This window comes from Ipomoea nil, unplaced genomic scaffold (assembly GCF_001879475.1).
Source record: "Ipomoea nil cultivar Tokyo-kokei standard unplaced genomic scaffold, Asagao_1.1 scaffold1834, whole genome shotgun sequence".
Lineage (NCBI taxonomy): Eukaryota > Viridiplantae > Streptophyta > Magnoliopsida > Solanales > Convolvulaceae > Ipomoea > Ipomoea nil.
Window position 1 is genome coordinate 2529116 of NW_017618262.1, and position 22821 is coordinate 2551936.

Sequence of the window (22821 nt, forward strand, 5' to 3'; positions counted from 1 at the left end):
GTCTAAAAAATGTGGCAATATATGTGGTAAGCGCTTGATCCTAACAACATGTAACATAGTTAATGTTATATGTTGCTTACAGATGCTGCCCTGCATTAAAGAAATGCAATTTGCCATGGAGTTCTGAATCCGTAGGCCAACTAAGATCCTAAGCATGTGATTACTTTTTTAAATTTCTTGATCATTATTTTTGTTAATTAATCAGATTTGTTTATTTATAACAAAAATGAATTTAAATGTCTGATACAATCTTGCTGATTGATCAGGATCTTGAAGAATATATGGGCCAGGTAATGAGTTGTTTTAAATAATTAATCATTATTGTTATTAATTAATGAACAGCACAAACATCACTGACTATTGGACGGTATGCAGAAACTTAGTAAACTAATACTTCTACCTTTACTAAGAAAATTTTCTACTGTAAGGTGCAATATTGAAAAAATCGCTAGGCACCTGGGGATCGCCTAGGGCGGCTAGAACGCCTTAGGAGGCCGACCGCCTAGCGCTTAGGCGTCGATTGGCGCGATTTTTGCAACATTGGTAAGGTGTTGCATTCTGTCTATGTTGACGACTGATTGTGATGGTGTGGATTTGTCAGTTGTCACGTTATGTTTGATTTGTTAGATTTATGGGATTAAATGCGGCAGTCTCCTCTTATATGACCATGTTGATTGATCTGCGTCATTGAATGAACTTAGATCAACGACTGAAAATCAATAAAAAGGAAAAAAAGATGCGATTACATTTTTGTAATTTTTTACACCAAGTATATTTCTGTGGTGCATTAAGTGCTAGTTTGTGGTTCACTTAGTAGTGGTCTGTGGTGCATCAAGAGATAATTTGTAGTGTACTAAGAGCTAGTTTGTGGTGCTGCACTTAAGGGATGATCTGTGGTGCATTAATGGCTAGTATGTGGTGCACTACCAAGTGTATGCATGTGCTTTGCGTTTGCCATGTGCGCGCTTTGTATGTCATTGATCTGAGCTCATCCAGTGACTTAAATTTGTTTGCGCGGTCGCACATGGGGGGAGGTTGCCACACCAGAACCATACCTTTTATATATTGACCCATCATTGATGTTCTCCAAGATCATAGGGTGTGAATGTGATGGCTATAATAAACTTAAATAATATATATAATTTCAAACAAATAAACAAGTCCCACGTTTCATTTCAAAAATAAAATAACAACAATAATAATACAACTATATTTACGCTGTACTTCACAACTTTATTAATGTGGAAGCACCAACTTATATATATTTATTTAATTCTATCATTGGGTAAAATACAGTTTTGGGACTTTTGGTCCTTCAGTTTTGACCAAATTATACATTTAGTCATTTAATTATTCAATTATTATTAAAGCTAAGTGACAGATTTTGTTTTTAATGACCAAATCAATCTCCAATATGCTACTAATCATAGTGACTAATTTGGTTTGAGGGATTAAAATGATCACTCTAAGTGTAATATTAACAGAAAGACTAAATTTACATTAAAATAATTTTAAAAAATTAAATCTAAAATTCAGTCATAATTAAAAGACTATAAATGTAATTTTCTTTAATCTTAATCTTAATTCACACCAACCCAATTAACGTGGAACTTGCTTGTCATATGTTGCTTGCACATGGTGCATTAAGGAAATACCTTCCAGTTGGCATTGGGTTTCGAACCCCAGCTTCAAATAGTCTTCCTAATAACTGATTTTTTTTATTAATTAATAATTTTTTTTATGATAAGAAATTTGCAGTCACTATATGATAGTACGTATTGGATAAACTCCGCTTTGTGACGTTAGCCAGCAAAAAATTATAATAAGGTAAATTAACTTAAATTGTTTATAATTGACCGGTTCAAATAAAAAAGTTAATAAACCGCTCCAATTGGAAGTTGAACTTATTTATAATAGATACTCTTCATTCCTTTAATTTCAGAAGTTTGAATTTTTAACCAATGCAGAATTTTAATTTCTGATACGATAGATGTTGTTAATTGATCATCAGGATCTTGAATGGAATAAATTAAATTAAATTATTGATATGATGTTCGATGGGCCACGAAACATCTTTAATTTGCTAATTTAATTAATCATTATTCTTATTAATGTACACCACACAATTAAAAGTCACAAAATCAACATGATTGAAAATTTTAGCTGGGCTCATTTTGGGGGAGGGGGTGAACATATGCAGTCGTTATACCATGGATCAAGTCCTAAATTATGTATTTTTAGTATTAGAATTGTGAACATCTAAAATATAAATTGTATGTTTTAGTTTTGAGAATTTGTAAATACAATACAGGGTCATTACAAATTTTGAATTTTAAAAGGTAAATTGTGAACATTTAATATGTAAATTGTATATTTTTGAATTCGAATCTACCTTACAAGGTGGACCCAGGTCCACAGAATAATTTGCCGAACACATTTATGTTTAAAAAACTGCCGTCACAACTCAATAGTTTGGATGATTAGTTATACCTGGTAATTTGTGATACAATTAATTAACACAATATGAAACCACACATGAAAATAACATATTAGTGTTTAGCCTTAACATGTCTTGAATAATTAACAAATTTGACCCCTTAAAATTCGGGTTTTAACAAGTCAACCTGTTTAACTAATTAATAATATGTTAATATTAGCTTTAGTTATGATTTTTAGATATTATCTTTTCATTTTATGAATATTATAGTATGCTATGAATTGAATATCTTTACTATTTTGTTGGATATAATTGTAGAATTTAGAAAAAAAAAAATTTTAAACTTTTTTTTCTTAAAAGAAAATTATATTAACACGTCTAATGCGTTTTTAATGGGTTATCGTGTCGTGTGGATCCGAAACATATTAATTAACTATATTGTTTCAACTCGTTTAACCTGTTTAAAATTCATGTTCGTGTTTAAAACTCTAACCTATTAATCTTAACATGTCGCACTAATGGATAATTCATTGACTCAATTAGATCTTTATTTGTTTGGTTAAGATTTCATATGATTTATTTCTCTTGAGTGGACTTCTACATATCATTGAATACCTCTTTGCACAATAAAGTGGTATATTCAAAGTAAAATATTAACAAAAATATCATCGTATTTTTTCATATTTTCCTGCTTTAATCTTCTCCAGCTCAACAATTGAGATCAATATGCAGTATTACCTGGGTTGCCCTGGGCAGGTGTTCTCACGGGATCACATATATATATATATATATATATATATGTGTGTGTGTGTGTGTGTGTGTGTGTGTGTGTGTTATGTGCATGTAGTTAACATATTAATTATGTGTCTGTAATTAACATATTATGCGCCTTCAATTTATTTACCGACACATAATTTATTAACTAAAGGCATATAATATGTTAAATGTATACATATAATTTTTGGATCTGAATTCGTAATGCATAGTAAACCCTGGTCCATAGTATAACAATTGCACAATGTAGTTAGGTAGTTTAGGTGACGTAGTAACATATATGTCACATTTATAAGAAGCAAACATTATTATTGTTTTCAAGAATTGAAGTGGCATGTCTCGCCCTATATGTGCATTATATTGTGGTCCAATTTTTTTTTTTTTTCTTAAATAATTTTACTTTTGTTTCGGCCTCCTACAAACTCATCTTGTCAACATCTCCTACTTTACTCACTCGTTTGTCCTCTGATTGATATATTCACTCTCATATTCCCTTTTTAATGTTCTCCTTTAATTTCAAGTCTTGCACTTATTGAATTTCAAAACATCCTCCAATCATATATTTTTGCTGTGTAATTATTAAATATATGATAATTAAAAGAGATGTATAAACCCTAAAATTTTAACAATTATTTCTCTGTCACGTAATGGTTGCATGACACAAATAATTAGATTTGAATAACCAGGTTTTTTTTTTTTTTTTTTTTTTTTTGAAAGTCAACCATTGGGTTGTATTTATAGATGAATCAAAATAGAGTCAGGGGGGACATTGTCCCAGTACATCGATAATGTATAATTAAAAGCAGCAGCTGCTAAAGTATGAGCTAAAGTATTATGCGATCTAGAAATAAAATTAACCGAACAATAATCAAACATATTTAAATAGGTTCTGCAGTCTTCCAGGACGTAACTAAGATAGGATCGTGTCTGGATAGTAGCTGACGACAAATAAAAGAGTAGTGCCTGACAATCTGTGAAGAGGCTAACTGATTGTTCCCCCCGGTTCTTGAGCCATGATAATACCTCTTTGCACGCCATAGCCTCCGCCATAAGCGGTGAGAAGCAACTTTGCGGAGGTGCAGAGAACGCTGATACATAGTCGCCAGTGTGGGTGAACAATACTGCTCCAGCGGTGGCCGTCATGGACGACGGGTGATATCCTGCATCGATGGGACACCGCCTTGGTTGGGGTAGATGATCTTCGGCATGTTGAGGTGGCGGCTGTTGTTGCAATAACACGGCAGAGCTGGCTGGTAACACAACTTGCGGCGGTACCGTGGGGTGTTGGTGGACAGCATTCAGCTGGTCGACAGTAGCATGTAGGCGCTGCCATGCCTTCATGACGGCTAAGGCCGTGGCTAACACTTTCTTGGGCATTGGTAGATAAGCATTCCACACCGCTTCGTTCCGGGCCCTCCAAATATTGTATAGTATCGCAGCTGCAAACAATATTACATCAGAATCTAGAACATCTAACAATGTTCCAAACCATTCATAAAAAACATTTGTCACAATTTGGGGGATTGGAAGGTTAGATTGGCTCCATATGGCTTTTGCATAGTCACACAACACTAATGAGTGCATTATATCCTCATGCATTAAACCACACATTGCGCATGTCGGATCAATTTCCACCCTCTTTATAAACAAGTTCTTAATAGTGGGTAATATATTGTTCATAGCTCTCCATAGGAACATTTTCCATTTTGGTGGTATCTTGAGTCGCCATAGAGCGTTCCATTTATCAAGACCCATGCTAGCATTATAGGTGCCCACTATAAGCCTGTATCCATTCTTCACTGAGTAGCATCCATTAGGATCTCCATACCAATACCAAGTATCCTCATAACCCGGGGAGATGGGGATCCTTAGGATTCTAGGTATATCATTTGGATGAAAAATATCTGCTAAAATGTGGGGATCCCATGATCCAGTTGTTTGGTCAATCAACCCTGCAACCTTAGCATCTGCTAACTGTAATGACATCTCAGTTTGGACCATAGGATCCAACTCATCCTGGAGTCAAGGATCCTTCCATATTAAAGTTGATTCACCATTCCCAATACGTCGTCGCACCCCACTGGTAATTAATTCTTTAGCAGCCATAATACTCCTCCAGCAGAATAACCAGGTTGTTTATATTAAAATTTTAAATATAAAAAATCAAATTTAAAATTTATTTAATAAATTATAGAAAAAGTTAATTTTACCAATAAATTGATATATATGCAATAAATAAATGGGATGCATAGATGTATAATATTATATATATGCACTAGAAGAAGGAAATTGTGCACTTGAAGAAGGAAAATTATACACTCGAAGTAAAAAAATAAATCAAAATACATTGATTTACATAAATTTACCAAAAAACCATGTGTGTGATCCTACCTTGGGCAATTGATTTAAATTTAATCAATGGTTGAGATCCTACTTTGGAGAAGCCTTCGCATTTGATCCTTATTCTTTTTATTCACTGGTTATTATGAATTAATTGATAAAAAAAAGAATTTATGAACTTATTTTCGATTGGTCATGAGTTCGATTATTGTCAATACATTTTTCGTCAAACTCATAGCACAAGGTTATTGTAGTGCGATTTACTTCCGCGATGTAGTTTGCAGGCTACTACACACGAGTAGAGTTTACTCAGTATATATCTTTAGATAGTGACAGTGTGTTTCCTCATCACAAAAAAAAAAAAATTACTTATTAACCAAATATACAATTAAGGAATTGAACCATAGCAAATATTGTCACATAATGATATGAAACTTAGGAGGGAAATATAGTATTACTCAAAAAAGTAGGGAAAATGGCACTTTTTACCCCTGAGTTATATACCTATAGCACTTTTTCCCCCTGAATTATTGAAGTGGCTGTTTTTCCCCCTGAAATGTTAAATGGACATATTTACCCTTAAAATAAATATTTCATTTATTTTTCTTCTCCAACAAATTATGACCATAATTTGGTTTAAACCAAACAAACACTATAGCAACCAAACCAAAATATTCCAATTACAATTTAGAATTGAAACCCGATATTTAGAGTTTATTAAAATCGCGAACCGGAACAGACGGTTCATGTTCCGAACTGAAAAAATAAAATACATTTATTGTTGAATTTAGACTATTTTAAAATAAAAAAATAAAATTTTAAAATAAAGACAGTTCAAAATCGCAAACTGGATCCGGAATCACCGGTTCACGGTTCAGGATCCAATTTTTTTAATTCATAATTTTAATAAATTGAAATCCAAATATTGGGTTCTAGATCTGAATCATAACGGAAACTTTGAATTCGATTGCTTTAGTGTTCGGTTCAGTTTGAATTGAACCGTGGTCATCCCTACGTATACACAATAATTTGTTGGAGAAGTAAAATAAATAAAATGTTTACTTTAAGGGTAAAAATGTCAATTTAATATATCAGGGGGGAAATTACCACTTTTAGAATAATTGAGGGGACTAATATGCTTACCTAAATAATTGAGGGGGAAAAAGTGCTATAAGTATATAACTCAGTGGGAAAAAGTGTCATTTTTCCAAAAAAGTAAGTTCATAATATTCACACACTGATGTGATATTATTAGATTGATTGATTGATTTCTTTTAGTTTTGTATTTAATTACTGATTGATTTTTTTTTTTAAATTATTGATAAGGTCAATTTATAATTACGGATTCTTTTTTAAATATTAAGTATTCTATAATCTAAACTTCAATATAATTCCAAATGCTTTATATTTATTTTTATTTAATTAATTTTTGTTGGTTTTAAATCCTGATGTCCATTTTCATTATTGCAATTCAAGACTGCAAAAATCTTTTGGAAATTTCTGGAAAAGAATTCTCAAGTCTAGTTTCACCTTTTATCAAATTGACAAATCAAGAGGCCGGGGAAGATATTTCATCTCAGTAGATTTTTAATTTGATGAAAATGATAGTCACTATAAGAATTTTAAACTTTTATTATGTTGTCATTATTCATGATAAACTTTTACGTCATGACTCACATATAGTTGTTGTCTACCATCATATAACGATATATATATATATATATATATATATATATATATATATATATATATATATATATATATATATATATATATATATATGGAATAAAGTTCAAATGCGGCGGGTCTTCCCGTGCGGCGGTGCGGCGAAATTCCAGAATACACCAACAGTGTTAACAATATGCACCAACAGTGTAATAAAAACACACCACAATGAAATGCAATAAAACATCACAAAATACACAACAGACTCAAAAAAATACACCATATAACTCACCACCCCCAATGGTGTATTTTCGAACAGTGTATGGTGTTTTTACTCACACCTAATGGTGTGTGTTTGGTGATGCGGGGCTCTGTTTACTCTGTTTTGTGTGGTGTATTTTCCTAACGTTGATGGTGCATATTTGTTGAACTATTGGTGTTGCCGCACCGTAAGAAATCGCCGCACCGTAAGACACGGCTGCACATGAACTCACCTCTATATATATATATATATATATATATATATATACACACACACACACACACACTGCACACACATATAATGTTTAAAGATATAAAATTTGGTAACCATAAAGTTACAAGTTTGATTCCTAGCAGTTGACCTTATTGGTTTGAGACGGTTAGTTATGGAAACATTTGTACATATTCTAAGCAAGTAATATACATAGAGAGCAGTGAAAATCTTTAAAATGACAATTCATTACATAGTTGTAACATGGGTACCTCAGTCCAGGATTGAACGTGGCTAAATTGATGGATGCTAGTTATGTCTACAAATAACTAATGATCGTACCAGGACTATGTGGTCTAATGGTACTTGGGTTGAACTTCTATTTGGAAGATTATGAGTTTGAGGCTCAGTATGTAATAGAGCCAGTAACTTTTAAAGTAACTCATTTGAGTTGAAAAATGAAGGTGGAAATGCTTGGAAAAACACTTGTCTCACATTATTAGTTTGGCAAGTAGATTTGCACCACTATATATACAAGACACTTTTAGAAAGAATTTGAATTGTATAGCATAGATGCTGTCTCACGTGTGCCGGGGAAGTGGGGTGGGGGTGCAAATCGATCAAATCTTAAAATGACCCTTTTTCCGCCTTACGGACTAAGTTATGTCAATATTTTGTATATTTTTTCGTGGGTACTCCTCGAAATACTTCTCGGAGTACCATTCTAGAAGTGTTAATTATGATTCATAGGAATTAATTCCAATTTATTTTTAAAGAATTAACCATCGTAACAACTATGTTGAATTTCAGATTAAGTTGTCTGTTATGAAGGTTACAAATTCGAATTTATTTCATATGTTAATGCCATTTCCTGCTCTTCCTTTGAGTTCGATCCGTGTAGTTGTAGTCAAGTCTAAGGCAGCTTCATACTCTTCGATTAATGCGTTTAATTCTTTCTTCAACTATAAAAACTTTGTTGTTGTTTTCTCTCTTCATCTCTCAATTCTTTTCTTAAAACTTTGCCAACACTTCCGAAAAAGTCAAAGTGCTCGTCTGTCCGTTGTTCTAGTTCACCGAGCTTATAGTTTGAGTGTTCAAATTTTAAGTTGTGATCCACTTTATCCTATGAGATTGACGCTACAACACTCCTAGCACCCTCGGGAGATAGTGAATCGATTTTAAGGAAAGTGTGTGTTACACATGACTTGGATCTTTCATCGTTTCTTCATTGGGTTTATATTCAAATAAAATTATAAAACCCTATTTTCATTATTTATTTATTTGAGGGAAAATCATTGTTTTGGTCCCTCAATTATTTTGCAACTATCAATTTAGTCCATATTTTTCAATTTGGTCGAATTAACCTTCCAATTGTTTTAAATTTCGTCAATTAAATCACCTAGCCACTGTTTTGATAACTAAGGACTGACTAGGGGACTTGATTGACGAAATTTAAAATAATTGGAGTGCCAATTCAAACAAATTGAAAATTAGAGACTAAATAAACAATTGGAAGACCAAAACAATAATTTTCCTTTAATTTTATATAAATAAATTTTGATTTTGTACCAAATTTTAGCCGTTGGGATTAATTTTTCTAAAATTAAATCCCTTTGTTTATATTTATATATTATATATATAAATTTGTTTTATCGACTTATTTCACTCCTTTTAATTAGTTCTATATGAAGTATGGAAAAAAAAATGCTTTTGCATTAGATATTATTGCTTATATATAGTAGCTTAAGCGTACTAGCATAAACCAATAAACCATCAAATGAATAATATTCTTTCCAACGTATATATTCTTTGTCTCCTTCTCGATCTCTTACTTGTAGCCCCTTCTTTCTTTCGATTGTCTTTTTTTTTTTTTTTTTTAAATAGTAGTGACTCTCTGCTACAATATAATATTTAAATTTGTGACCCTGCGACTTTTCATTTTCTCAATCTATTGAAACATAAATTTGTGATCTTCTATTTGAAAGAATTAGGAATAAGGGTCAAATAGGCCATCGAACTGCACTCAATAATGCAATTAGGCCACCGAACTTCAAAAAGCTACAATTGGGTCCCTGAACTAACGAATTGTATTCAATTAGTCTAATTTGTAGGTTTCCAAGTTGTTAACAGGTTACCCCTTTTCAAAATTTTTTTTAATTATTATTTAAAATAATTATTTAATATTAATAATTAAAAAAAAAAAAACAGATTGACACACCGGAGACGAAGAAGGTTTCTTCGTCTCCGGCCATGGAGACGGAGAAACCTTCTTCGTCTATGGCTGGAGACGAAGAATATCTTCGTCTCCATAGCCGGAGACGAAGAATATCTTCGTCTCCATGGCCGGAGACGAAGAGTTTCTTCGTCTCCGGCCATGGAGACGGAGTTAACTTCTTCGTCTCTGGCCGGAGACGAAGGAACCTTCTTCGTCTCCGGCCAGAGACGAAGAAATTAACTCCGTCTCCATGGCCGGAGACGAAGAAGGTGACGGTATCTTTCTTTTTTTTTTTTTTTTTTTTTTTAAATTTTAATTTTAATTTTAAATAATAATTTTTTTAAAATATTATAAATTAGGGGTGACCTGCTAACAATCTCCAAAACCTACAAATTGGACTAATTGAATAGAATTAGTTAGTTCAGGGAGCTAATTGTTGCTTTTTAAAATTCGATGATCTAATTGCATTATTAGGTGCAGTTCGATGACCTATTTGACCCTTATTCCAAAGAATTATAATTATACCGCTTGATTACAAGATTTTTGATTGTTTCTTTCTTCTTTTTTTTTTTTTTTATTTTGAAATTCACACATGTTTGAAATCGCACAATTTCAATAGGTAGTGGTATCAACGTCCGCAAATCGATGATCGATGTGAAGTTTGTACACGAGTGGTCCGTTCTGATTTTATGGATGAATTATTCCTAACTTTTAAGTAGCTGTTTGTATCTACAAATCTCATAGTCATGTGAAACACAAGCATTATTGGCATGAGTTTTAAGTTTTAACAGCAGATAAAATAAAATCAATGTTTTTTAAAAGCACAATGGTCAATGATGCCCTCTTATTTGTCCGATCGAGGTAACCCGCTGTCGCATGTGAGGCTACATTTTAATTATTGGTGTGCCACATGCCACGTTCTCCGTGACTAAAAATACAATTTTTTTTTCGAATTGAGTGATAAGTGAATTAAGCATGATTCTATTACTAGAATGGTTGTAAGTTCGATTCTTGTTAATACTTAATAATTTATTACACAAGGTCCTTCGATACACAGAAGTAAAGTTTATCTAGTATACACCATTAAGTTGTGGCTGCAGATTTCCATTGTCATTAAAAAAAAAACATAAATTTGCTCTGAATATATCGTTAATTGGGTGTAACATAATTTTTATACGTGGATGATACGAGTTCATTTTTTTAACCAACAATCACTTAATCTTAATGCGATTTACTCAATGTATGGTACACTACCGGGTAATGGTGGCATGCACCCCTAGTTAAAAATTAAACACTAAATTAGTGCAACTCTAGCGATATTGCCAACCATGATTCAACTCTGATCTTTAACATGATACACACTTTTTTAAAAAATACTCATAATTCTTCACAATGTAATATTTGTTCTATACTTTCTCAAACATTTTCAGTCTAAATAATCAAAGTCCCATTACATGTGACTACCCATTTAGAATGGTAACAGTCACACTACATGATAATTGACACATGGTACACTCTTTATAAACGTCAAGGCCTTACAATTTCATTAGGAGTGCCCTAACCAATTGTCACAAACGAATAATTTAAACCACAATGTTCAATGGTACTAAGTTGAACTATCACAAGGGAGGTTGTGGGTTCGAGCCTCAGTGCAAGCGTTGCTATTGACTCTCTGTGCTTCAATAGGTTGAGAAAGTAGTTATGAATAGATACTGCGTTTAATAGAATTAAAAGTATTCAACAAAAAAAATTTAAAGAAAAAAAAATCTTATTCCTTTCAAAAAAAATAAAATAAAAATCGTATTTCTTAATTATATGTTATTAGTTATTTTGATCTCTCGTTGTCACGTGATGGATTGTTGCTTAAATAGTTAAATTGCAATTTGCAAGTTGGTAATAGTTAGAGTGTAGAAAGTTCCTCGTTTCAACTACCGAATTTGCAGGGAAACTAACTCAATTTACTGTCTGTTGAATGTTGATGCTTGGCAATTTCTACGCAACTTAATGTTATGTGTGCAGAAAAAATAAAGAAAATTCCTAGTTTCTGGATACTAACAGGGCGTTTGGTTGGGAGTAAGGAATTAGCGTGAAAAGGAATTGTAATTCGGTGAGAAAAGAATAATGTAGGAATAAAGTAGGAATTCAAATTATATTGTTTGGTAGGGATGAATAGAATTATTGGATAGGGAATAAAAGAAGTGATATAAAGACTAAAATGTCCTTGTGTAATAATAATGGTAATAATAATTAAGGGTACTTTTGTCATTTCATTCATTTTTCCTTTTCCTACAACCACCGAATTGCAATTCATAGGGGGGTGCCCATGAATTGCAATTCAGCAAAAGGAGGGAATTGCAATTCTACGAAATTGCAATTTCCTCCAACCAAACAGCGTAATTGTAACTTTCACTGAATTGCAATTCAACTACAGCCAAATTACGCCCAACCAAACAAGCCATAAAACTTTTAATGAAGGGTTTTATCTCATAAAACAACCATTTAATACCAAATTTTTATATTAAATAAAATAACTTACAAAAAAGCATTATAATAATTTTTTGTCCAGGTGAAATTTCCTCGCTTTCATGCCCCGCACATTCCAACTCAACAAAATAGTGGAGGGATAGATCATGGTGATTCAGTAATCCATTAAATAGAAGGACATGCCTTATGATTTTTTTTTTTCCCATTCATTAATTGTACTTATTTATAATGTCTAACCAATCTTGAAAAATCACTCTCAATCAGTCTCTCACTCGATCTCTCATCATCCTTGGTGGAGGCTATAATCTGTTTGGTAACATAATTAGCTTATTAGTTAATTTTGATTTATTTGATCAGTATTATCTGTTTGACTAAGTTAAATAATCAATATGAGTGTTTGATTAATTAGCTTTTTTGTAACAGTTTATTGCTCCAAAATGTTAAAATTTAAAAAGCTGTTCAAAGCATCTTTTTTTTTGATTAGCTTTATGAGAAAGTCATTTTGCATGTAATTAATCAGTTATCAGCTAACTATTAATTTACCAAACACTTGTCTACAATCAACTAATGCTATCAATTAGTCAAACTCACTAACCCAATCAGCTAATAGCAATTTACCAAACACCCCTACACCACTTCTTTCCAAGTATTGCTCAGTTAGGTTGCCATATTTGTCAAGAAATCAGTTGCTCAATTATGTTTCCGGAAGACATATATGTTTGACTCTAAATTAATCATATGAAACTATATAAATGTGTGTGTTCTTATTTGTTGCCTGTTTTGTGCTTGTACATATTTTTGGGTCAACAAATGGATTACATTTTCTAGAAGAGGTGCTAGACTGCTAGCTAGGAAGGTGAGGCTTCATAGAATCATAGTTGGGGGAAAATGTATGATGCAGGGCATATTCCACCCCCAGAGATGGGATAAAATTATATCCCAGTCTCTGCAGTGGAATATTTATGAACGGGGATTCCCTATCCTAAACAAACAATTCAATGGTGGTTAAATTGATAATTGATAATTATAAAGAATTCAAACAAAATTTGTTAAGCCAGCAGTTTAGAATAGTTGGTAAGTGAACAACTAATGTAATTGTTAAAAATTAAATCCTGTGGATGTAATTTGAACTAAATTCGAATTACTTTTATATTTATGAAATTACGAGATGTTGTAACAAAAAGAGTAAATACCTAAAATGGTCCTTCGACTATAGCTAAATTCACAAATTGGTCATCGACTTTCAATTTCAACCAATTAAGTCCTTAACTTTGCAATTTTGACACGATTTGATCCTCCATCTATTTGACCATTTGTTGACCGTGATCGACGATCTCCAGAAGAACCTTCAGCTCTCGTCGGAGCACGTGGAGGCCTCCAGGATGACGTTGCACCGGTTCGGAAACACGTCGTCGTCTTTGCTCTGGTACGAACTCAACTACATTGAATCCAAAGGGAGGATGAAGAAAGGTGACAGAATTTGGTAGATTGCTTTCGGCAGTGGATTCAAATGTAACAGTGCGATCTGGAAATGCAACCGGAACCTTAAAAACCCGACGGTGGACCATGAAATTATATATATATATATATCCTCAAAAATCACAGTCAACAAATGGTCAAATAGACAAAGGACCAAATTGTGTTAAAATTGCAAAGTTAAGGACTTAATTGGTTGAAATTGAAAGTCGAGGACCAATTTGTGAATTTAGCTATAGTCGAGGGACCATTTTGGGTATTTACTCTAACAAAAAAAAAAATATAAAGAATTTTCTTTTTAAAAAAAAATAAAAATCACACACACAGTATGTAAAAAGTGATGGCCGATATGATTAATCCATTTGAATAGATCAATAATAGAGGGTTGCTGAAAAATAAGAGAAAAAAAATGATTGGATCAGTTTTATAAATATTTAATTATAAAATTGATTACATGTCTTTTTTTGCTAAAGTCTTTTTTTTTTTTTTTTTTTTGATATTACTGGCTCTATTACAATGTAGTTCATAACTATTTTTCAATCTATTGAAGCACAAAGAGTCAATATCGCATCCACTGAAGCTCGATCCTACAACCTCGAGGGAGCAACTTGGTGCCATTGGACTACAAGATCCTTGGCCAAGAAAAAGGTTAAAATTAGAAGGAAATAAAAGTTTAAGACTTAATATGAAAAGATTAGTGTATCTAGAATTAACTCATTTTCCTACACCTATGGATGATAGTTTTATTTATTTATTAGGGTTCAGTAAAATTGATGAATACTTGTGAGTGGTGTGGCACATGATACATACGTATAACTACCCGTATACACATGATATATACGTATAACTACCAGTACATGTTGGAGTCAATTCTACAGCTCTAAAGTATCACTGCAGTCCTGCTACATAAAGTAATGTGCTTTTCTGTTTTCTATATCCACCAAACAAACCACCAGTTTTTAGTTTTTTTTTTTTTTTTTTTTTTTAAGAGAAAAGTTCTTAAAATATTCAACATTTTACCTACACTAATATTTACTCACCTTAAATAACCAACTTTTTATATCTAGTTAAAGCTAGATTTCCTAAACCTTTGATTTACAAAAAAGTTTACTGTTGTTATTTGAAAGTGTCTTATGAACAAACATGTCTTTTAATTTTAGCAGATAAAGGACCACAAGAAAGTAAAGTAACCTAGATTGTCAAAAGTTACCGGTTCAAGTCAAGATTTCCTAAACCAATTATATAAGATCATATATCAAAACTAATCATTTTGTGTACTTTGTAGGACTAAGAGTGACAGAACGATCTTTCTTAATACTTACACCACCTCATCAACACTCTCAATCTCTCATGAGTTATATATTACTCTGTCCAAAAACGTAAATCTTATATAGATAATTGCTCTTGATTCAAACTATTTACAATTTTTTTTTTTTTTATAATATGTAACTTAATGTTAATAGATAAAAGTTTTATGAAATAGAAAAACCCAAATTTGAAAAGTAAAAAAAAAAAAGATAATATACAAATAAAAAAAAAATTAGTTTGTCTAATGAATATTATATAGGATTATAAAATGGGATAGAGAGCATTATGCTTCCCAACCGTAAATACAAGAATGTATAGTTTTCTGCAATGGCTTTAGGGGCCCTGTCTTTTAAGGTTATGATTAGTTTAGTGAATCTGAGATCACTTAAGTGTTTTTTTTTTTTTTTTTTTTCTAAAAATGTACAGTTTTCACTTTATTTTTCTTATATGATTTATGAGTTATTACACAATGATGCAATTTATCTAATACACACTTGTGGTCTAATAGTAACAAGTTTAATTACTCCCTTATAGGAAAAGTTGTGGGTCCGATTTTCAGTGTGATATTAGCTCTTTACTTTGTACATCATTTAGTTGAGAAAGTAATTATGAACAGATATTACATTGCAATAGAGTTAATAATATTCAAAAAAAAAAAAAGTGGTGGTTGCGATATAAATTGATCGCATAATTGACTTGATAACGGGAACACATATCCAGCAAGTGAGTGTACATATTCAGGCAATACCTAATCGTTATAACATGAGAGAAGTAGCGAAGGCCACAGGGTAAGTGTGCGTGACAACAGCTCCAACTTGGGTTTTGTGGTCCTCAACAACAAAATACAGCAGCCAGCCCAGCCGACAGCTCCCTCATGCATTCTTCCTACCACTCCTTTCTCCCACACCAACCCCCCCTCTATTTTTTTTTATTACTTCCATTTCTTTATTTTTGTGTATATTCAAAGATACACGCATTAGACCAAATTTAGTTGGTGAGCTATTTCTTAAGTAATATAATTCTTGCGTTTTAATAGGAGATTATATACCAAAAAGAAAACTATATCCTAAAATTAATTAAATTTAAAAAAAATTATAATGTCATGAGATTAAATTCACCCGCGTACCTCTATTAATCAAAAGTTCCAAATTCAATCATGAAAATACTGTTACCTTGAAACTCATCATGGAGTGCTCTGCTACCCTTAAAGTCTTCTCCGATATAAATATGATTAGTCTCGATGAGAAATCTGTAGTCAAACAAAAAATAATAATAATAATAATAAAACAACATGAGATGCAATTTTACCTAACTTTGTAAAAATTTTAAACTATTATTTAAGATATTTCTTTTTAGATTTAGGGGTCATATTTAAAATTAAAAATTAATTATTAGATTAATAAAAAATTTACAAAATGCTTACGTGTTAAATCACCTAATATTAAAATGTTAGATCAATATTTGATAACTTTTATTTTTTTAGAAAAATTTTGGATGGATTTATAAGTTTTATTTTAGTAATAATATAGGGAGAGAGCAAAAGAGGGTAGGTGTGAGATTGACCAAACTACCATTGCGCACACTTACATTCACCAATTCTCTCAAGTCTTCTCCACAGCAATATATAAACCCCTTCGCCTTCTTTCTTTCTCTCAGCTTGGACGTTCCCTTCACAGAGAACAACAAGCTTTTACCTCTCTCTTTCTATATCTTTCAGTTTCCAATTTGGAACGGATCTTATCTCATATTTCCATTTGAGTCCCCACGTTGAGCTATGCAATCCCTTACGTCATCTTCTGGTATTAGTCTCAAATCGTTAACCCGGGCGTCTTCGCCGCCGGGTTTCACTCACCGGGTCGGTTCCAATCGTCTCGCGGTCCAATGCGTGTTCAAGTTTGACTCGGCCAACGCCGCCGGCGCCGCGGCGGCGAATTCCAGCGCTACTGTGAACACCAACAGCGCGCCGACAAGATATAGTGGCCACATCGGCGCGACGCGAGCTGATTGGCAGAGCTCGTGCTCCATTTTGGCGAGCAAGGTGGTGTCGCAGCAGCAGGATGTTCAGAAGAGCGGCGGAGATGCGGGGAATATCACCGCCGTGAACGGCCATACGTCGACGCTAGATCTAGTCCCCATCGAGAGCAGCCTTCCTAAGCCGCTCACGATTACGGATCTCTCGCCGGCGCCGATGCACGGCTCGCTGCTCCGCGTCGCTTACCAGGGTGTTCCCGGCGCGTATAGCGAAGCCGCCGCCGGGAAGGCGTATCCCAACTGTGAGGCCATACCTTGTGACCAGTTTGAAGTGGCATTCCAAGCCGTGGAGCTCTGGATAGCTGACCGAGCCGTCCTCCCTGTTGAAAACTCCCTCGGCGGCTCCATCCACCGCAACTACGACCTCCTCCTCCGTCACCGCCTCCACATCGTCGGCGAGGTTCAGCTCCCCGTCCACCACTGCCTCCTCGCCCTCCCCGGCGTCCGCAAGGAGTACCTCACTCGCGTCATTAGCCACCCGCAAGCACTGGCTCAGTGCGAGCTCACTCTCACCAAACTCGGCCTAAACGTCGCCCGCGAGGCCGTGGACGACACCGCCGGCGCCGCGGAGTACATCGCGGCCAACAACCTCCGCGACACCGCCGCAATCGCGTCCGCACGCGCCGCCGATCTGTACGGCCTCCACGTCCTGGAAGAAGGAATCCAGGACGATTCCAGCAACGTGACCCGGTTCGTGATGCTCGCACGGGAACCGATCATCCCTAGAACCGATCGGCCGTTCAAAACCAGCATAGTTTTCGCTCACGACAAGGGAACGAGTGTGCTCTTCAAGGTCCTCTCCGCCTTCGCCTTCCGGAACATCAGCCTGACGAAGATCGAGTCGCGCCCCCACCGGAACCGCCCGATCCGCCTAGTCGACGACGAGAACGTCGGAACCGCCAAGCATTTCGAATACATGTTCTACGTGGACTTCGAGGCATCCATGGCGGACGTGAGGGCGCAGAACGCGCTTGCAGAAGTGCAGGAGTTCACGTCCTTCTTGAGGGTACTGGGCAGCTATCCCATGGACATGACCCCTTGGAGCCCCTCCCGGGGAGATTAGCCAAATCCCCATTATACCCTCCCATATCCAAACTCCTCAGAAGGAACACAATAATCCTTTTGTAATTATTGTTAATTTCCTAAAGAAAAACCAACGCCACTTAATTAAATTGAATTCTGTTTAATTCTCTCTTAATTTTTGTTTTATTTAATTTGTTTTGTTTAGTTATAGTTGAAATCTGCAAGCTAAGCTGTTCTTCAATGGTTATGTGTCAAGTATGAAGTATATACGACGTACATAACTTCCGTGAAATTTGAGGTTCTTTGCAAGGAAATAATGCACTCTTACCGTGTTTGACCGTTTTGACCTTACTTTTAATTTTTCTTTAATTAATCACATTTAATTCATGTATAATAGATTTTATCAATCATGTGTAATTAATATATATATATATATATATATATATATATATATATTTAACTTACTAATGTCAAATAATACCGGTGATGGGTAAGGTAGAAGAGGACTATTCTCGACTTGACAAGGTCCTTGACTCCTTGGTCATGGCATTTTGCCACTTGAGTCTTTGTCATAGGATAGAGTTGGTAAATTGGGGTCTGCACGGGTTCGTACTCGGCAGAGTGAGAATTATGTTCAAAGTGGACAGATTCCCTGTGCGCACTAATATTTGGCCATATCTACTGAGTTATTGAATCACTGCGATTTACCTCCTCTTAACTGTTTTGTCAAACCAGAGTGTGGGAGTTTTCGGAGTTGGGAATTGAACATTTTGAGAGAAGAAGAGTTGGTAAATTGGACTAGGCTTCTTTGTCAATGTTGGCACCCTTAAGCTCGAGGTAGAATAGCGCGGGAATGCAAAATAAGCCTTAATCTAAGATGACATGAACCAAACGCTCCCTAATTTCTATATTTATGCATGGAAGCTCGGTTTAAAGAAGAGATATTTAAAGTAATTTTGTGTTTATGAAAGTTAGATATCGTTTATAGAAGATTAAGAGTGACTTAAATTGTATAACAGTCCATTTGTGCACATCAAATTAACACAATTCACAGTCTTTCAACTTTCTTGAGTTCCCTTTTGCAATTTTGATATCTCTTCAACAATTTTATGTTGGTTTGCTCCTGAATGGCCATAAAACCAACAACAATAGTGAACGATTTTTTTTTTTAAAAAAAAAATTAATATTAGATAGCAATTTGACTTTGTAGTTAATGTTAAATTTGAAGTATTCACATTTCACTAAACATTATTAGTATTCTTTGTAAAGATAGTTGTCTCTCTTCTTAAAGTTTTTGGTTTCATGTGTTAGGGGTGTTGTAATTTATTATAATAGATATATTCATCTATTGTAATATTAATATAATACATCGTATATTTATTTTTCCGGGCACACGTAAGGTTAAAAAAGGTTTAATGACGATTCTCATCGTATAAGACTTAATTACTTCAGATGGGATTTGAGTTAGTACCTTGTGCGTAAAAGTGTATGATTTGAGTTAGTACCTTGTACGCAAAAGTGTATAATTTGATGGTTTAGTGTTGAGTCTCGAAACTAAATTGGTTCAATTTACATCCTCATGGGCTTGGAGGACAAGCTTTGGCGTTGAGTCTTGAAACTAAATTAGTTTGATTTTCTTGTGTTGAATCTTGAAACTAAATCAGTTTGATTTTCTTGTGATCTTTTGTCGGTTAGGGTTACAAGGTGGGGTTTACTCACAGTTGAAAGAGTTATGGGGTTTTCCTCGTCAATGACGAGTCGTCATAAAAAAAATGGTTTGATTTATATCCTCATAGGCTTGGGAGGCCAGTTTGTAGGATTTAAGATATAGTCCAGTGACAATGATCGAAAGAATTAAGTTTCCTTTTTCAAAAAAAAAAAAAAGAAGAAAGATATAGTCTAGTGAGGGTGAAAACATGGTTTATCAAAAAAAAAAAATGTTGAATCACAAAATATGAAATTTATTTTTATTGTGTTGATGACTTGAGACAATTAACTTCTGTTAGGAAGGTTTTTCTCCTTTCCCTTTAGCTTTAGTGAGGGGAATTATTATTATTATTATTTTTATTTATTTTTTTTTATTGACCTTTGGTGGAATTAGTTGAGAGTGGGGGGAGTAGGTGAGCCAGCTTATCCTAGATTAGACCCAACATGTATAATTCAATGGAAATGAAGAATGGTATAAATCTTGAAAGCTAGATATTATTATATGGAAATTAAGATCAATTAGATTTGCATATACTTATGTGGCTAAATTGACATCTAGTGTTTTTGAACTAAAATCCCATATTTTGAAAATTGATATTTGAAGTTTTTTTTTTTTTTTTTTTTTTTTTTTTTTTTTTTTTTAAATAAAACACCATATATTATACGATTATGTGTATTAATATTAGGTTTGTAGAAAAATAATTAATTATAAATTTATAATTTTAATGGTATAAATAGAGATTAATTGATAGAGTTAATTCTACTAGAGGTCTCTTGTATTTAGTGGCAATTTCAAATTTAGTCCTAAACTATCGTTTTTTGTCATTATAATTATTTTTTGGACATTTTTAGTCATTCTAATGACTTTTTCTATTTTTAGTAAGGGTATTTTTGTCTTTTCATATTTTACTTTTCTTATTTTTTCGGTTTCAACCGGTTTAATTGGTTTAGAACTTTAGGTGACCTCAAATTTTTAGTAACTATATTTTTCAACCGATTTTTAATAAAGTCCTAAACCAATTAAATCGGTTGAAATCGAAAAAGTAACAATAAAAAAAAGAAGAAAAATTTGAAGAAACAAACTGCGTGTTTGGTTCATGGAATAGGTCGGGAATGGAATACCATTCCTGGGAATAGACCTATTCCATTGTTTGATTTGCCTTTTCATGGTTGGGAATAGCATTCCCGAGAATGAGCTATTCCCTTTGCAGCGGGAATAGTCATTCCTAGGGAACCCCTTGGTATTAGCTATTTCCAAGTATTTGAGAATAGCTTTTGTACTCTAATACTGAAAATATCCTTTTTGTTATATATATATATATATATATATATATATATATATATATATATATATATATCACCACCGCCACCATCACATATTTTTATAAGGATATTTATGTCTTTTAAAACACATCATTTTTATTCCTTAAATCAATCAACCACTGTAATATAATTCCTAAAGTCTATTCCTTACATATTCCATTCTTTATGGAATAGCATTCCTATTACCTCAAAATTCATTCCGTGTACCAAACGTGTTGTAAAAGTATACAAAAAATAATAGTCTAATATGTTAAATGACAAAAATAATAATCTGTAACTAAATTTTGAATTATCACAAAAAATAAAAGAATTTTGGTGGAATTAACTCTTAATTGATATAATCTAAAAAAAAAAAAAAAGGTATTAGACCTTGAAATTTTAAATATTAATTATTATGTGCACATTTGTTGATCAAAATGAATGTACTGTTTTTCTTTTTCTTCCCATTATCACTTTTTCCCATTTGCACTCAACTCCCAACCACCCTAAACTTGACTTCCCAATTTCAAACATGATTTTCCATTTACCACTTCATCTTATTTTATTTCTTTCTCTTTTTAAATATTTTAATCCAAATTTTCTTAATTATGAATATTTGTTAGGAAAGTTTACAATATCATGTGCTTTATAAAGTGGTATGGAGTGCTTTGCCAGAGTTATATAGGGAATAGAATAACTTGTAATGCATATAATATAACTTTAAAAGCACACAACATTGTAGTACATGACATTATATAACTTTTCAGTAAGTTGAGAAAGTAGTTATAAATAGATACTACATTGTAACATAGTTAATAGTACTAAACAAAATATAACTTTTCAACTATTATTTAGAAAGTGCTGGCATGAAAAAATATAGTATTTTCAAAAAAAAAAAAAAAAAAAGAAATTACATGCTCAACCACTCTACTTATGAAAAATTATAAATATAACCATCACTTTTCATTTTAAAATACAATATTTTTACATATGATTGTGTAGTATTTGTTCATAACTTTCTCAACCTACTCACTGGGCACCGAACTCATCACCTTTCACTTGGGAGAGTCACTAGACCACAACGTTATTGGCAGATGTTTGGTAAGTATAATTTTGTTATTATTTGTAATATTTTTAAAAGTAAATATTAGTCAAATAAAATAAATTGACAAGCTAAACGTGGTAATCATGGAGGAAAACTGAAATTTTGAAGAAAAAAAATGAGTTTTGTTTTCAAAAAGAAAAAAAAATGACTTTTCATACTCACCTACCTCTTATGATGTTATGAAGTTCATCTTTAATTTTTAAGTTGATTAAATATCTTAAAAAATTAGCAATATATGGTAGGTTCTTTCCAAAAAAAGAAAAAAAAAAAAGAAAAAGAAAAAAAGCAATATATGATAGCCTGGTAGGAGGGCGTGGGACCCACAGAAACGTGTGAACCTATATTTTCCACTTCAAACTACCAAAATAAAGACTAAAATATATATATTCAAACAAGACTTACAAGCTGGTGATTTATTTGGAAAATGATTGAAATGTTTTTAAGTGCAACCAAATTCTTCTTGAGTAATAATGTAATATAAT

The 22821-nt window shown here is 33.1% G+C and overlaps 2 protein-coding genes across 2 annotated transcripts; one reads left to right on the top strand and one right to left on the bottom strand.

Moving 5' to 3' along the window:
- Positions 1-4089: 4089 nt before the first annotated feature.
- LOC109192835 lies at positions 4090-5197 on the bottom strand. The gene is made up of 2 exons (XM_019343537.1): positions 4235-5197; positions 4090-4149 (listed from the first exon to the last, which is right to left on the bottom strand). The coding sequence occupies exons 1-2, from the start codon at positions 5195-5197 to the stop codon at positions 4090-4092; spliced, it is 1023 nt and encodes a 340-aa protein (XP_019199082.1).
- An 11543-nt stretch (positions 5198-16740) lies between these two features.
- Positions 16741-18517, top strand: LOC109193137 (arogenate dehydratase/prephenate dehydratase 6, chloroplastic-like). Its single transcript, XM_019343969.1, has one exon. It carries the CDS (start codon positions 16946-16948, stop codon positions 18263-18265), a length of 1320 nt encoding a protein of 439 aa, XP_019199514.1. The 5' UTR covers positions 16741-16945; the 3' UTR covers positions 18266-18517.
- The last annotated feature ends 4304 nt before the right edge of the window (positions 18518-22821 follow it).

Coding starts and splice junctions, on each gene's coding strand:
- LOC109193137 (XM_019343969.1), top strand. CDS start 16,946: ATGCAATCCCTTACGTCATCTTCTGGTATTAGTCTCAAATCGTTAACC.
- LOC109192835 (XM_019343537.1), bottom strand. CDS start 5,197: ATGTCATTACAGTTAGCAGATGCTAAGGTTGCAGGGTTGATTGACCAA. Junction 4,150..4,234: donor AGGCTATGGCGTGCAAAGAG/GTATTATCATGG, acceptor ATTTGTCGTCAG/CTACTATCCAGACACGATCC.